At 34.4% G+C, this 16,315-nt stretch overlaps 1 protein-coding gene across 2 annotated transcripts in view; it reads right to left on the bottom strand.

Moving 5' to 3' along the window:
• Positions 1 to 1,466: 1,466 nt before the first annotated feature.
• NAV3 (neuron navigator 3) overlaps positions 1,467 to 16,315 on the bottom strand; it is a 371,530-nt gene continuing 356,681 nt past the window's right edge. For both annotated transcript variants that reach the window (XM_063074984.1, XM_063074983.1), the window contains 6 exons: positions 13,386 to 13,540; positions 12,194 to 12,265; positions 11,437 to 11,633; positions 10,408 to 10,526; positions 6,061 to 6,264; positions 1,467 to 1,586 (listed from right to left, as the gene is read on the bottom strand). In XM_063074984.1, the coding sequence (XP_062931054.1) occupies positions 1,467 to 1,586; positions 6,061 to 6,264; positions 10,408 to 10,526; positions 11,437 to 11,633; positions 12,194 to 12,265; positions 13,386 to 13,540 (867 nt within the window). The remainder of the gene's footprint in view (positions 1,587 to 6,060; positions 6,265 to 10,407; positions 10,527 to 11,436; positions 11,634 to 12,193; positions 12,266 to 13,385; positions 13,541 to 16,315) is intronic.

Raw genomic sequence — 16,315 nt, forward strand, 5'->3', positions numbered from 1 at the left:
CCTCTTAACACCAACAGGATAAAATACTATTTTGTTTGTGTTTTGATTTGTGCAAGTTTTAAAAATTATTATTTACAATACCTACCCAGTAGACTGTGCAAATCTAACCTTCTTTTACAGTATAAACGCTTCCTCTTCCACAGTGACTTTACTGCTTCAGTGTTCATTAATGCTGAATTTCTCATGTACAACAATAGCAATCAAAACAACATGCGTCAAAACTAATTAAAAAAAATAGGGAAGGAAAGCCAAATAATTGTGCTCATGCTGCATCTAGTGCTTCCAGCTCTGCTGGATACGAATTCAAAATCTCCCACCTTCTGAAACTCTTTCACTTAGAACTGGATGGAATTTAGCCACATGTCTCAGATTTGAGGTGACGGTCAAAGAGGGTTTCTGGGTTATTTGAATATTTTGGAGGATAGGCAAAGCAAACTATTCACAAGTTAAAAATACTTATCTTTCTCCTATCCATTTTCTTCAAAATATAAAATAAAATAAAATAAAATAAAATAAAAAAGATATGTAGAGATGAGGCTACTGTGTTAACTGGTGTTGCTTGGTTGTAAATGAAAAGACAGTGGAAATTACCAATGGTTTAGGATTTAAACCAACTGTTAAACTGTTGTAGAAATCTGTTTTAAGGCAGTGAGACAGCACCATAGGAAATGTTCCTTCTTTCACTGAAAAGGCTCAAACAAATAAAGCCCTAAAAAAGCCTTTTGTCAGTGTTGACTAGTAATTGGTATAAAACTCTTGTTAAGGGAGTGGGCAGGTGGTTTAAAAAGACCACTGCGGTAAAAACAACCTTATAAAACCTGTGACTCATACACTAAAAGTTGGAGGAGCACATCATGAAAACATGGCAGTTAGAATTAAATTGGCACTTCTCCAGTTTGCCACAGTAGTGTTTTTCTGGTGGTTGCACAATTCCATTTGTGCTTATGGAGGCCCGGCCTCTTGGATTCGTTTTGGAATGGGGTGAGCGCACAACACAAACACTACTGGAGCCCTGTGACCAGCACCATGTGGCACAAAGGAGGTTGGACGGATCAGAAGAATGGACCCTGCCTGGGGAGAAGAGCCCCTCAGAGGAAACAAAAGGAAGGGACAAAAAAAAGGTCTGCATTGTAAACTTTTAAAGAGGAAAACAATAAAGTCCAGTTTGACTATCCCATGTGCAATCTATTCAGTTGCCCTGTCATTAGGGTCCTTTCCAGTTGTGTAATGGAGCCTTCTATCACTCCATAGATATAAAAATGCCTAGAAATAAAATAAAGTTAAGCTTCCATTTCAATTTAGTATCTTGGCGGTTCAGACTTAGTTCTGCTGCCTCCTTGGAGACCACAACTCTGGGTCAGGGCCCTTGACAGGGTGCTTTCATACTGGCAGTGGTTTAGTGAAAATACCTTTATTTTAAAACATTTTTTAAAAGCATAGTCTTTTCCCCTAACTTTTTTCACCCTCTAGAGGGTAGATTCAAGAGATGAATCCAAAATGTCTTCATGGTGGCTGGTGCTATCGCTGTCGCAGCTTTGTGTGCCGGAGTAATTGGCTGCTTCTTGGAGTTTCATTAGCATATTCATCTGAAGAAAGAAAAAGAAACATCATGCAGGCGATGATGCACGGAGTAAGCCCGCCCCGTACAAAACAAGGCTCTGAGCCACACTGAAGAACCGCCTCAACCCATCCAAGTGAAACAAAAAAACCAATTTTAGATTTTCACTCATTGCCCCTGGCTCGGACACTATTTCTCCTAAACGTGACTACCACACCAAACCATAAGGACAAATAGGGCCTCTAGATGACTCTTTCATTTGGGGTTGTGAATGAAGACTGCTCCAGCAGGGAGACTGGAAAGGAAACTGTATCACAGCTGGACATCTGGGTTGATTTCTGGAACGTATGCCAAACTTCTCAGCTTTTTGGCTGGGAGAAGCAGAAAGCATTGAATGGCAACTGAAAGTCGTGAGTGTTCATACACACACAGGCGTACACACGCAGTCCCTGCAGAGGAGAAGGGGATGGAGTGGAATGAAGCCAGCTGCTGCACAGAGCGCACCCTCTGCTGTTTAGGAGCTGACCTCGAGAGGAGGTGACTGAATGAAGCATTTTACGAAGAGGGATAGGAAAAGAATCACTGTCAAGTTTTTGTTGTTGAATTCCTGGCTAAAATATGATTGATATATCACTGAAAACAAAAACCACCTTCTGGAAAGACAGCGGCTGTCTCAAGTTTCCCAGCCTTATAAGAGAATGGTACTGTTTATTCTAGAGTGACATATGCATGAAAGCACCTGGGGAGAAAGGCAGCTAGCATTTCCGTGTAGTATAAAATAAAAGTCAATCACATTGCTGTATTTTGATAGATCTGCAGCTCTACTGTAAAGACAGAAATTGAAAAAAAAATTGTTTAAAATCAAATTGTGGATAAATGGTTCAACAATTTTAGAAAGCCCAGAAAAATTGGCATGTATCTTCATGAGGGTAGCAAACTTGTTTTCTTATTAATGGTTTCTATAAATTGTAATAACTTCTATATTGCCTATTGCACACAAATTATATTATTTTATAAATTTATCAAAGTTGTTCTTTTTTCCAACTTAGAAAAGAGAAATCTAAAAAAGGATTTCTTGGTTATATGTTAACTTAGTATGGTTGTGTGTTCAGTGTAAAATGTATGTTCAATAAATGCTTGTGAAATAAATGCTAAACTGGTAATCAGCAATTTCAGCAAAAATGCCTTTCTGACAAAGAGGCTACATATAGCATATTTTGAAGTCATGTTAGTAGTCTTCAGGACAATATTTTTCAACCTGATTTTCAGTATAACTCTCTGAATGTATTGAATCAGCTACATAAGGATATGAAGTGAAAGAAGTTGGTGATAACCTCTCAAACTTAATAAGGCAAAAAGCCAAATGTCTCCATCAATGGTCTCTCTCTTTCTCTCTGTCATACACACGCCCACATACACATACCAACCTTCATGCACATTCATCTCCCCTCCTCCCTTCCTTTTGTCAGTCCGTCCCTCATTCGCAGCTGGCTGTATGTTCAAGCCTTTGGGTGAAGCAGATCTGTAAAATGGAACTGTGTTTTGAGCATCCTCCTGATTTACTAAGAGTAGAAATGGTAAATGAGGTTTGTTTAGAGGGATATGGTTGTAACTCAGTCACAAATGTTTGCAATCACTTTAGCGCTGTAATAGTTTTATGGAGTAATAATGGTGTTATTAAAGTCTTAATGTTTGAAAATGGTGCCATATAGCAAATATGTTCCATTAGAATAAGTTCTAAACATCAGATTTGTAATAAATATATACAATGGGATTTACTTTGCCTTCTCGTAGTGTTGCTTTGAAAATTCAAATCGAAGATTACACGTGGGAGGAAAGGTTACGGATGATTCAATCGTTATTGTGATAGATCATAATCCTCTACAAAAGTATTTCTCTCTTCTCTTCTCTCTTGCTTTTCCCCATACCCACAGTGATAAATGTAATGTCTATCATTTCTAACACCCTGGTCAGACCCTTATCATCCCTGGTACTTCCAAATCTGGTAGTCTCTCAGGCTCCAATCTCTTTCCTTCAATCCTTCCTCTACTCTATTACCAAGTAATCTTTAGAAACTGCAAATCTAACTAGATAAGCCCCTGCTCAAAAGCCTTTGGTGGCTCTCCATTGACTGTGTAATCAGTTTAAACAAGACTCAACATGATCTAGCAATTGTATACTTATGAAGCTTTAGTTCCTCCCACTAACTTCTATATAGCTCCCTAAACTCATTGTTTTTATTCTACTGTTCTATAATGTTTCACATGCCATTTTCTTAATTTTGGATGTTCCCCATCCAACCATATGATAAACTCCTGTTCATCCTTCAAGACCCAGCTCAAGCATTTCCTCTGTGAAGCTTTCTTCCAATCACTCCCTCAATGAACTCACCAACTTTACCTAGTATGCACCTCTATCATTATTTTACTGTAGTTTATATAGGTAGATGTTTCTCTCCACTACTGGACTATGAATTTCTTAAGATCAGAAATGATATCTTATTTACCTCCTGATTGCTGGGTCTTAGCACTAACTACATTCTTATTAGTGTTCAGTGTGTAGATGGTAAATACACATTGTATTTTGAAATAATGTGAGATGTAGCAAAAACCTGAATCTTGTTCAAATTCAAAACTAGACTTCTGACAGTGAATAGTGGTTTGTCTTTTTTTTTTCTTTTTCTTTTTTTTTTAAGATTTCTGATTTAGATTGAACTGCAAATATTACTGCTTTATGTCAATAATTATAGAAATATATAGAAATAAAAGCAGATAGAAATATTTATTTCCTTATCAAAATGTACCTGATCCAAAGATTTATTTTTAGATAATGTCTTTTTGGCCATGTAGCATAAGAGATAAGATAACCCCCTGTTTCTTTAGATGTTCAGTACAGCAGTGATTAGGAACTAGGAGTTTTTTCACCCCAGTTCTTACATCAGAATAAAAGACCCTGGATCTCTTTCCTGTACTAGAAGCCAAGAACATTCAGAACCAGGGGATAGAATGCTTAATGGGGTTAGCTAATCTGGAGTGAAGGCATTTCCTAAGATCCCATGTTATACAGACTAACACTGAAAACAAACTTTACAAATACTCCTCCTTATTTGCAACAGACATAGCAGACCAAAACTGCAGAGGTAGGACCTAAATTTATGAAAACTTAAGATTAAATAATACTTATGTGTACTCTAAAGCTTACATTTACTCTATCAAATTTTAACCACTTTATCAGCAATTATTTAGTGTATGCTCACGGTTATGATGAATTCAGACCAATTCCGCCTTCATTGTTGATTTATAACTGTGTATCATCTAAAGGACCAGGTACTGTGTTATAAAAATATAAGTCTGGACCCTTAAGGAATTTATAGCCTAGGTCAGAAATCTGAAACAGGATCCCTGAACTCTAAGTAAGTTGATGCATATATTTCAGTGACTTTATGGAACTCTTGAAATAGTATGCAAAATTTTCTGTGGGTATGCATTTTGCTGGGAAAAGCAATTTGAAAGCTTACCATATTTTCCACATGTAAGTCCCAAAATGTTACGAATGATGAGCTGAGATGATGATATGTATGTGTCTGGGTTGTTGGTGCAAGAGCATTCCATAAAATATCAAGTCATTTTAAGTCCTTGAGTATAGTTATAGGTTATAATTTTTAATCATTCCTTTTTTGTGTTTGTTTTAAGTAACATAGTGGCATTTATTTCAGTACCTTTTCCCGCATTGGTTGTACAAGTCCAATGATCTCTTTTGATACAGAATGGTAGTTTAACAAACACATTACATTTGATACCATTATAAAGAAAGTAATCTTTAAAAATAAAAAAAAATAGATTAAAAAGTAGTCTTTTTCCTAATAACACCATGTATTTAATATCTTCAGAATATTTATATTTTGGAGTTTTATAGACTTTTATTCCAATTATTCTGGCAAGTTTAAAACTAAATAAACTATACACTCTTTGCAAATTGAGCAAAGCGGGGAAAATAACTTGCTTTTGATTTCCAAGTCACTTCATCCTTCTTCTACTGTAGGCAACAGAAGACTAATTTAAATTTGCTCAGGCTAGTTAATATGTGTAAAATATTCTCTAGTTCCCCAAGTGTACATTAGATTATACTCTTCTTGTTTTTCGCATTTAAAAACAAAATTTGGTTTTCTTTTAAATACCTAGTGAATTGAGTCATGATATTTTAAATATTTATTTATTCATTTATACAACTTAATGCATAATAAGAGGAAAATAACAGCCATAGAGTTCAGGCTAGTTCCAGTATTTCTGGATTATTTTTAAGCATATATATTTAGTTTTCATTTAAGAATTTTATCCAGTGAAAGTAGGCCAAAGATAATAGAGTTAAAACTGAGTACTAATATCAGTACCATCTCAAATATGACTTAGGATAATTCATACTTTTGATACAAATGACTAAATACTAATGACCAAACACTGCAGTCAAGATTTCATAGGAAGAATCAAACATCAGCGTCTTACCAGGGGATCCCCTTCCGTCTCAGTTTGTGGAATGTGCTTTGAGGTTGTGGCTTCCTTAGTGGATACGCAGCCCTCGTACCCAACATCTTCCGGTCGCACCTGAAGTAGTGCTGGGCCTTCCTGAGAGAGAGACGCTGAGCTCCAGGGGTATGTGTCAAGCACCCACTTTGAGGGATCTTCCCATGGTGTGCGTTTCCCATACATCTAAAAGTTGATCACATATGGAGCACATATAAGATGCATTTCTATTCAGTAAAAAAAGGTGACTACTCATGGAATGTTTCTTTTGCACATTTAGTTCTTATAGAACTCAAGGGAATTAAACGGCTATATACAATTTTCCAGATTTTAAACAGCTCACTCTAAACTTGAGAGCTGGACAAAATAAAACTGAACATGTTGGATACATGATAAATAAGCATTTGGGGAAGAATATAAAGGAGGTTTATTATTAATAAATGTAGATAACTAACTACACTGATCTTTATTACAGATTCTACAAACCAAGAGAATACTAAAGGTTGAGACATAAAAGCTTCAGGTATGGATGACTGAAAAAAATCTATGCTTGATACTTGATTTTTCTACTAAAAGGTACTTTGGAAAAATGATGAGTAAAAGAAAAGAGACTTCTTTTTCTCTGTCTAATTCACTCTACTCAAGTATTCTTTGAGAGTAAGAATACTTTCTCTGGTAAGCATTTTCCTTCAATTAACTTCCTCTAATTCTCCCATTGCTTCCTGTAAAAACTCTTTTTAGATGTTTACGTATAATGTCATTAGTAAAAGAGGAAAAAAAATAGAAAATTGAAGCATGAACTTTGCAAGAACTCATAGGGGGCAAAGAGCCCCAAAAGAAAGAGATGATACTGCCTAGGCAGAGTACCGGTAGTGGAGTAGAGAGAGAAAATACATCTCAGAGATGCTAAGAGCTTTAAAGCTAGAAACAAAGCTGAAACCAAACTGGAAAAAGCACACTGAGAAGATAGATGTTGATGAGACCTTGTAAAAAAGTAAAAGACCACCAGGAGCACAGAAAGAAAGGTTAAAATTGAGGAGGCTGTACCATGAGCACCCTAGTTCTTTAATGCTGTACTCATCTACCCATGACCTGCTCCACCCTGTACAATCCTGGGTACCTGGTGCATATTTAGTCTCAAATGACATACTGTGGCTTGATGGGAGATGGGTGTTCTGTGTGGCTTGTTTTAGTTCAGTGAGATGAGAGCAAAATATGGATATTGACACCATGAAAAGTTCATGGACTGCCTCGGAGTTGTCTTTAGGGTTTCCTCTGGAGAAGTTACATAAATGTTTTCAGCGTTGCCTAAAAAAAAGAGTCTAGTCCTAATATCTGTGCATTTCCTCAGGAGATGATAGCAAAGGTAGCAATCATTAGATTTTTTTAAATAGTTCTCTTGTTTTGGAGAACTTTTCTCTTATTGAAAAACCTACTTTATAGAGGATGTAACATACAGTCTGCTTTACAACTTAAAGTAATTGAAGAAAAATGTGAATTCTTGGAAAGCATAATTTGTTTTAAAAAAAAGAATTTGAAAGTCTAGAATCAACCTTCAAAGAATATGAAAGTCTAGAATTAACTGATGCCAGCCTTTTAATAAATCTTTCAGGACAGCAAAATTGGAAGTGTCCAAGAAAAAGCTAAATAAGTCCAACTCTGTATTTCAGAGTGAAATAAATATTATAGAAAAAGAATTGAAAGAAGAGAAATCTAAAACATTTAGAATGAGATAAATTGATTGCCGACATTTCAAAAAGGATAGAATCACCAAGAAGAATCAAAATCCACTGCATCACCAGCATCTTTTCCAAATAGAACATCTGGCAGAGAACATTCCCCATATGGTTCCTCACCAAAGCATCAGCCTTCATCTGAAAAGAGATTTATTTATTCCCCTCAACTCAGAGTTTCGTCTTTTCTACCAGGTTTTGTTTCTTAACATCTTCCTCCAATTCAAGGTTCTTGAAGTAGATACAAAGGAATGGTTTGTATGTATATGATTCCTTGGTTTCCTTATCCTCCAGAAAGCATGCATTGAGTACTCCAGAAATACGATTTGCCAATGGACTTCTCTGGCCTAGCATAGCCTTCAATAGCAATGAGAATTGTCTCTACCCACTGCAGAGTGTTATTATTTTGCTCTCCCATATGTTGGATCCTGCTCCCATCCTCCAACCCCTACACCTCATGGTTGACTCAGCTGTCACGCTAGCCTGCTACTAAACATACAAAATCATAGCAAAAAAGTTGGGGCATTTTTATACCTCTTCAAAAGTAATTTTGAAGTATCTCTCAGTTTTAATTTGGGAAACTGTTATTACTTAAGTGTCTATACTTTTGAAATGGAAGCTTTATAGAGTTATAATTTTCAGAATAGTGTTTTATAAAAAATACCAATTTAAATATAAAGAAACAAACCATACATGTTTTAGAAATGAAATCCATGGAAGGTAAGCATTTTTAGCTTGTTTTCTTTGGGCAGCCGAACAGTACAGGGATCTGAACCCTTTTTCTTGGTGTTACAACACTGCATTTTGACCAATTGAGCTAGCTGGCCAGCTGGCATTATTATTATTGTCATTATTTGTCTTTAATTTTTTGTGAGTTTTTAAAAAGCTTGCTGCTTTTTCTGTGTATTAGCAAAAAAAATATAAAACAAGGAGCTTTATATATAAAGACTTGAATGATAGTTTAATACTAAAGCTGTATTTAGAGAATAAATAATTCATTTATTTTATTCTATTCTATTCTATTTACTTATTTATTTATTTTTGGCAGATGGCTGGTATGGGGATCTGAACCCTTGACCTTGGTGTTACAATGCAGCGCTCTAACCAACTGAGTAACCGGGCACCCCCCCAAATAATTCATTTAAATATTAATTTTAAAATTATTATGTCTAGAATATTGCAAATGAATTTTCATAAAATTTTTTTTAATGTATAAATGATTGAAATTGAGAGAACCAACATCTAGGCAACATAATACTTTTAGAAGAACCCTGAAACACAATATGTTATACTTAAAAAATAAAAACCATTGCTCTAATCTTTTATTTTGTTGGAGCCACTTGCTGGGGCTAGATTGGCTCATACCCTTAAAATCATGAAATTGGTTTATCTAAATCTGGAGTAGAACCAATCAACAGCATTCTTTAGGACCTTAACTTTATCTCTGAGGGTTCGGAGCATCCTCATAATATTCACCAGGTTCACCAGGACCGTGATGATAGTTCTAAATACTGCCATGTTATTCTACTAGATAAAGACAGCATAAGAGTAAGAGGCATTTAAGAATGGAAAATAGATGACAAAGTTTTTGGATAGTAAAATAAGACTTACCATAGTATTACAGATGATAGAACATGGAAAACATGAACTATTTCTTAATTCTAGTAGCAGTTGTGAAAACTAGAAAACAAGATGCCTAAGCAAAAACTGCCTAAACCTTGTCTGAGTTATTGAAAAGGAGATTGATATTTCCACAATAAATTGAGTGATTATGTAACATAAATATTAAGGAGTTTTATAATTCTACAATTTCATGAAATTTCAAATCCAATTTAAGAAAATAGCAAGATTGATGGAAAAAGGGATAATAAATGTTGCTAAATGAGGTTTTCTTATTAGTGATATATTTTCACTTTTTAGTTAAGAATAAACAGAAGGGCTGGTTGCTGGGCCTCGTGATGTAAAGTAGATGTGAGGAACAGCAGAGATGCTTAACCAACCTGTCACAGATAAAAAGGCCAACTAACTGATTTAGAATTCAGAGCAGTACTTCAAAAATAGCAAAGGATCTCTCCAGTGATATAAAAGGGCTTCAAACAAGGACGCGTACTAAAAACAGACCCTACAAGCAAAAACTACTTGTAAATTTTGTGATATGAGTGTAAATGGTCAAAACCCATGTAAACATGGCTGTGTCATGAGAGGAAGAACTGTGCAATTAACTGGCTATCTAATAAGAATAGACTGTAAAAACCCATGGCAACAAATTTGGCCTTAGATGTGTAGTTCTTGGGTAACTGTGCTTTCTCTTTCCGTTACATAAATGGGGACTTCAAATAGTTCGTGGAAGGATTTGTATTATCTTTTAACTCAATTTTTCCTTGAACTTTTTGAATTTTTTAAAAAATTTTTGTATTTCTTATCAGAACAGTCAAAAGTATCATATACTAGTTGCTCTTTAAAACTTTACTGCTCTATTTATATAATTCACTCCTTTAGTTTTCTGCATACATTCCCAGAGAAATGAATTTTTTTTTTTTGCTTTTAAAAGAATCATTTTTTTTTCATTTGAAAGAACAAAAATTGAGTATTATACCTGAAGTCCTTCTCTCACTGCCTCTAGAATATAAGGTACCAAAGAATAGTTCCAGAGATCCATGAACCACACTCTAGAACCTTCTACATCCATAGGACAAGGAAGAAAAAGTCGGGGACCTGAGAAGAAACAAATAAAAAAAATTTTTAAGAAGCATTATATTTAACATTCTAAACACATATTTAGACACTATGTTGGGGACTTAATATATATCTTGCATGATTCTTAGAAAATTATAATTTTGGCTAACTGGATAACTTATTATTAAAGTATGTTTACTGAAGACCCAATCTCCTGGCTTCTCTTTTCTTTTAACAATAAAATATTAACCTAAAGCACAATATGTTAGAGTTAGGAGAAATCATAAAGGTTCTAATCCAGTCAACCTGCCCCATTTTAAAAACAACAAAGCTGTGCTGAAAAGAACTGTCAAATGTAAAATATGTCATTATTTGCATTATTGGGACTTGGTATGGCTATTCTGATCCCAATGTGGGAATCGTTTCTCTAATCTACACTGTGTCTGTAGTGAGTATGTTTTTCTGATCCGTAACAATGAGAAAAGGACTTGTGTACATGAAACTTAAAGAGAAATACAAAAAAAAAAAAAAAAAAAATCTTCATGCCTACTAAAGAGAAATAAGTTTTGTCTCCATAAAAAATGTAAAACACCTAAATTATCTCTAAAATCCTCTCACAACTTTATTTGAGATGAGCTATTAGCTAAAATTTGTTTTTAGCATAAAAATACCCTAAACAAATATTATTTATTTCAAATGGTTATCTTACTTTTAAATATTTGTCCATGTTGAACTTATTTGACCCTCGGTGATGTTTTAGTAAACCATAATTGTTTGACAAAATGAATCTAATTGGAGATAGAGCAAACTTTCAGAAGGGAAAAAATGTAAATCTTCGGAAGCATGAAAAACATTGGCTTTGCTTGTTATTTTCTACCATCCAATCTGGCCGTTTTTACCAAGTACTCTTCGTTCCTGGAAAATGGCATATTGTAATTTTGGAACTCACCAATGGTAACATCAGAAGAACTGTGTGTTTCCAAAAAACTGTTGAGATGATGCCACATCTTAGGAATCCAATCTATAATTTTGACTAGGTCATTATTGCGTATATTCCTTTCAATTTCTAGCTCTATCAGTTTCCTTCGAAGGTATCTGCCTAAAAAGCCTCTCACTGGTTCTGTGTGGTTGGCACACAATACCCACCTACAAAAGGAAAAAAAAAAAAATCAGAAATTTTATGTAAATTTAAATTTTAGGTCCACAGTGATTCCCTTTCCAATAGAAAGTAATAATTTCAATTGGTGGCTACATTTTAATGATCAAAGGGGTTAGGAGGTATATTAGCATGAGAGCTGTAATGTAGCTAACTCTACTTTTTGAGCTCAGGAGAAGCTCATGTGCGTCAGGAGTGAGTGGGAGTCTACACGCTGAGCACTCTGCTGTAGGAGAATCACAAATCTTGAAATAGGATCTCTCTTTCACATTCCTCACACTTAGAAGAAAAGTGCTGTGCTTTATCAGGGGACAAGTGAGCAAGAAAAACAGTTCTTTTTCTTTTTTTGAAGAAACACTTCTGATTACAGGTTGAGGACCACAAAATCCTGCTTGAGAAAGAGCATCAGAGGAAGCGAGAATTATTTTCACATCGCAGGTCTCCGAGTGGCAGGATTTGTCACCGTACAAACAGAAAAACAACCACCAACTCAAACAGAAAGAAACAATACAACCCCCACCCCCGCAAAAAAACTTCAATTTATCTTTACCTGAAATTGTGATGCAGCTCTAGATTTGGTGATGAAGAAACTCCCTGATTCATTGTTCCAATAATATATGGACTAGGTAAAAAAATAAAGAAAGAAAGAATAAAAAATTCAGATGTACTGAAAGTAAAAGTGATTAATCCATTAAAATTGTCATAGAAAACCCCATAAATACAGATTTTCTATTTTAACATTAGGCCTTAAAAGGGTAACTTTTAATGTTAGTTTGGAAAATGACAAAAATGATTTTACTGAAAATTAATATTTGGGTTTCCAATTTCAGCTCTGGCATCAAGGCAAAGTGTTCTCGCTCTGAATTGAAGCAAAGAGTTTAGATAGAATAATCACAATTGTCTTTTCTCACTCTACCATCTTATAAGTCTTATGCTTATAATCAAATACATTGATTTTTCCTATTTTAATATTTCATAGTTAAAGTCCTTAATAACATGAGAGGATCTGCATTCTTTCAACCCTTATTTTATGCTGATCTATTTGTAATATTTTTAAAATCTCTTGCAGAGATTAATTAGTTGTGATATTTGGCAGCATTAAAATAATACCATTTATGTTGATAAACATAACATACCCTACTTTGTTCTTTCCTTTCATTGTAAATAGTTAAATATCTGAATTGTTAAATTTATCTGTACAGAAAAGTTGTATTTAAACTTTGATATGGACTGAGAATGAAACCAGAGATCTAAAGTCTTTTTCTGGTTCTTAATTTCCCTGATTCAAACTATTTTATCAATTGACATTGGTCTCCCAGACTTTCAGTATGTCTGTAGAAGCTAACATCAGCAAGAAAGTAATGTTTCCATAAAAGTGCCTGGCACATAGCTGTAAAATAAATAAACAGATATTCTAAGGAATACAAAAGATTCTTCAGAAATATGATATAATATTAATAAGAGTTTTTCACATTAATGGCATCCATTATAGTTCTAAAATGAAAATCATGTGAGGAAATACATATGTTAATTAGCTAGACTTAATCATTCCACAAAGTATACTTCAAAACATCATGTTGTACACAATAAATACATACAATTTATTTAATAAATAATTTATTAAAATATTAAATAATAATAATGTATGATTTTAAAACAAACAAAATGTATGAAGGCAAAAGGAAGAAAATTTGATCAGCATTTTTTCATATTTGATTATTCAAAGTATTTGTTAAGCATACCATTTGTTGTATTTACAATTGAGGAAACCATTGAAGATATCACTCAAAGAGCCCACATGATGAAGATTATCAAGAATTATTACAACTGGGAGCTCTACACCGTTATTATCAGCACTGCACTGTTCAGCCAGGTTAGCTAGATACTGTTGCAATTCCTTTTAAAAAAATAAAGAAAATGAATACATCAATGATAAATTTATACCAATGGCAAGCAATTACTATTTTAGAAAAAGCATGTTTTTCTTCCATCCAGTTTCTTTCACTAAAAGTCATAAAGTGTTCTATGTCATAAAGTCTTATTCTACAAAGCAAAAAACAAAGAATTCTGAAAGGATACATTTTTTAAACAAAAGAGGGAAGAGGGAAATCAAGAAGAGGTGAGCCAGTACCGAACACCTGCAGCAAAAAACCCTGTAAACACAAAGGCATATTTCTCAGTGATTTTCTCCCCAGAAGAAAAGCCAAAACTCGTTCTGGATATGAACTCTTATGATAAACCATAAATATCGAGATTTCATCTTATTTTTGGTATTCCAATAATAAAAGTGGATTTTTAGCAAACTTTATAATTCTAAGTATAAAATTAATCCAAAATGGTACCTTTCAGTCGACACTAATACTTTTTATGTTTTAATTCGAATTCATTTAGATGGGCTTCATCTGAAAGTGCAGTTAATTATTTATTTATTTATAATCTGCATGCAGCTGCTGTGATTTTTAAACAAAGACAAAGTTTGTTTTATTTCACTGGGTCATTTAACATGAGCACTTAGCATTTCTTGAGCTTCTTGGTTCTTTTACAGGTATTATTCCTGTCTAATAGCTTTTAATCTAAATATGATAACCAGTTCGCTGATTGACTGCTCTCACAGATGGGTAGGCCAGGAACATAATTAGGTTTCTTAGAATTATCCTAATCAGTAAGAACATTTCCATAATATTTGCACATTTACAATGACATTTTCAATTTGTAAATCTTGCTCAGGATTAAAAAACAATTCCATGATCCCAATTTCTGGGGGCCAGGTAAAAATGCAAACCACTCACTTAACCTCTCTATGTCTGTAATACCAGTTTTAGAAGTAAAAGTAGAAATAAAAGAAGAAGGTGATAAAACAATAACTAAATGTTTTGAGGCATTTAGGAATATTAATTTAAGTTCAAATATAAAATTTATTAAAGAACTACAAAATTATGTTTTATATTAAGCCAGTCACATAGTACATATGTTACCTAAATCAGAGAATACAGAAAAATATGTTTAAAACTGGTAAATAGTCTGGAAAATTTCATTTCTCTTAAAAGAGAAATGAAATTTCTATCACTAATCTAGTTGTATTGTCATTAATTCACTTATAAAATATTCACTCTCTATTTATTATGTCCATAGTCTTAGACAAAGCCCTGGGGTGTACACAAATAACAAAGCTTTATTCCTGCTATTGTGGAGTTCAAATAAGTTTAACATTTATTGTGAACTGCACCAAGTATTTTTCTGGACATGGGTATCAAAAAGGTAATCAGACTCTCTTCCCCTCTAGGCTCTAATGGAGAGTTGTACCATTAGGGCCTGAAATTTAAACATGATAAATCCTTTCAATAGTATACAATGTTGTAAGTTTATTATGGGCTATGAGAGGTCAAGGGAAGAGATTTCACCTAGGAGGTGGATGTCAAGGACAGTTTTCTAGAGGAGGTAATGCCGAAGCTTGGGGAGGGTGGGAAGCACACACATAAAGAATGAACTTACAAAATGCAGTCTGAAACATTCCATTATAGAGGTTAAAGGAGGGATGTGGCCTATACGAGGGAGAGGGATTAATTCCAACTGTATATCCTAATGGGCTTCAAAGAGAAATAGCATTTGAGATGAATCTTTAACAATGAGTAGAATTCCAATGGAGAAGTATGCCATTATTCATTCTTTCAACATGCCTTTATCAAGCACCTGCTATGTGCCAAGTGCTTTGTCACCAAGGATTCAGAGATAAAACATAATTTCTATATTCTAGGAACTTAGAGTTGATAAGCAGAGAAGGAGGTCAACAAGTGAATCACAGTACAGTGTGGTAAGTGAAATGGACAAAAACCTACACTGAGACTTAAGAGAGGCACCTAACCCAGCCATAAGGTTCAGAGAACAACAGGGTACAGTGGGCGAAAAGGAGGGAATAAAAAGCGAAAGTTGGAAAGTGTGAATATACAATGTGTTTCAGGAAATAATGTGTTCTGTTGTTGTAGGAGAACATGTGCATGGTAGCAGTGGTGGCAATGAAAAAGGAAACAAAAAAGACTTTGAATTCATGCAGAGAAGCTGGGGCTGACTATATACACAATTTACTATATAAACCATCAGTGTTTGTTTGCTTATTTGTTTTCAGGAGGGGAGAGAAATTTATTTATCCAAGGAAACAGAAATGTGAAAGATATAATCATTAATTAGAAATGGAAAAGCATTCAAGAAGCTTATTACCATCTTAGAATAGAAGGTTAGGCATGTACAGATATAACTATAATTCACAATCGAAAATAATACTTTACTTCAAAGAAGTATAGATCAAAGGTTTTGTTTACACCATGTAAGGATAACCTGTAGCTTCTGGTTACAGAATTTCTGGAAAAGATATTCTGGTGGGAGTAGTATTTGGTATTAACTTTTAAGACTCAGTAATTTTTCTTTTTTTTTTTGACCGGTAAGGGGATCGCAACCCTCAGCACGGTGTGGTCCACTCAGCCAGTGATATAGGATCCGAACCTGCGGCCTTGGCGCTACCAGCGTTGCGCTCTCCCGAGTGAGCCACGGGGCCAGCCCTAAGGCTCGGTAATATTTTGATGATTAAAAATAGGAGAATAGCTTTCCAAATAGAGGGAGAATAATAAAGGCAGAAACATGAAAATGTGATATCCATATAGAAAAAAAAAACTATTAG

The sequence above is a fragment of the Cynocephalus volans genome, chromosome 12 (genome assembly GCF_027409185.1).
Source record: "Cynocephalus volans isolate mCynVol1 chromosome 12, mCynVol1.pri, whole genome shotgun sequence".
Classification (NCBI taxonomy): domain Eukaryota; kingdom Metazoa; phylum Chordata; class Mammalia; order Dermoptera; family Cynocephalidae; genus Cynocephalus; species Cynocephalus volans.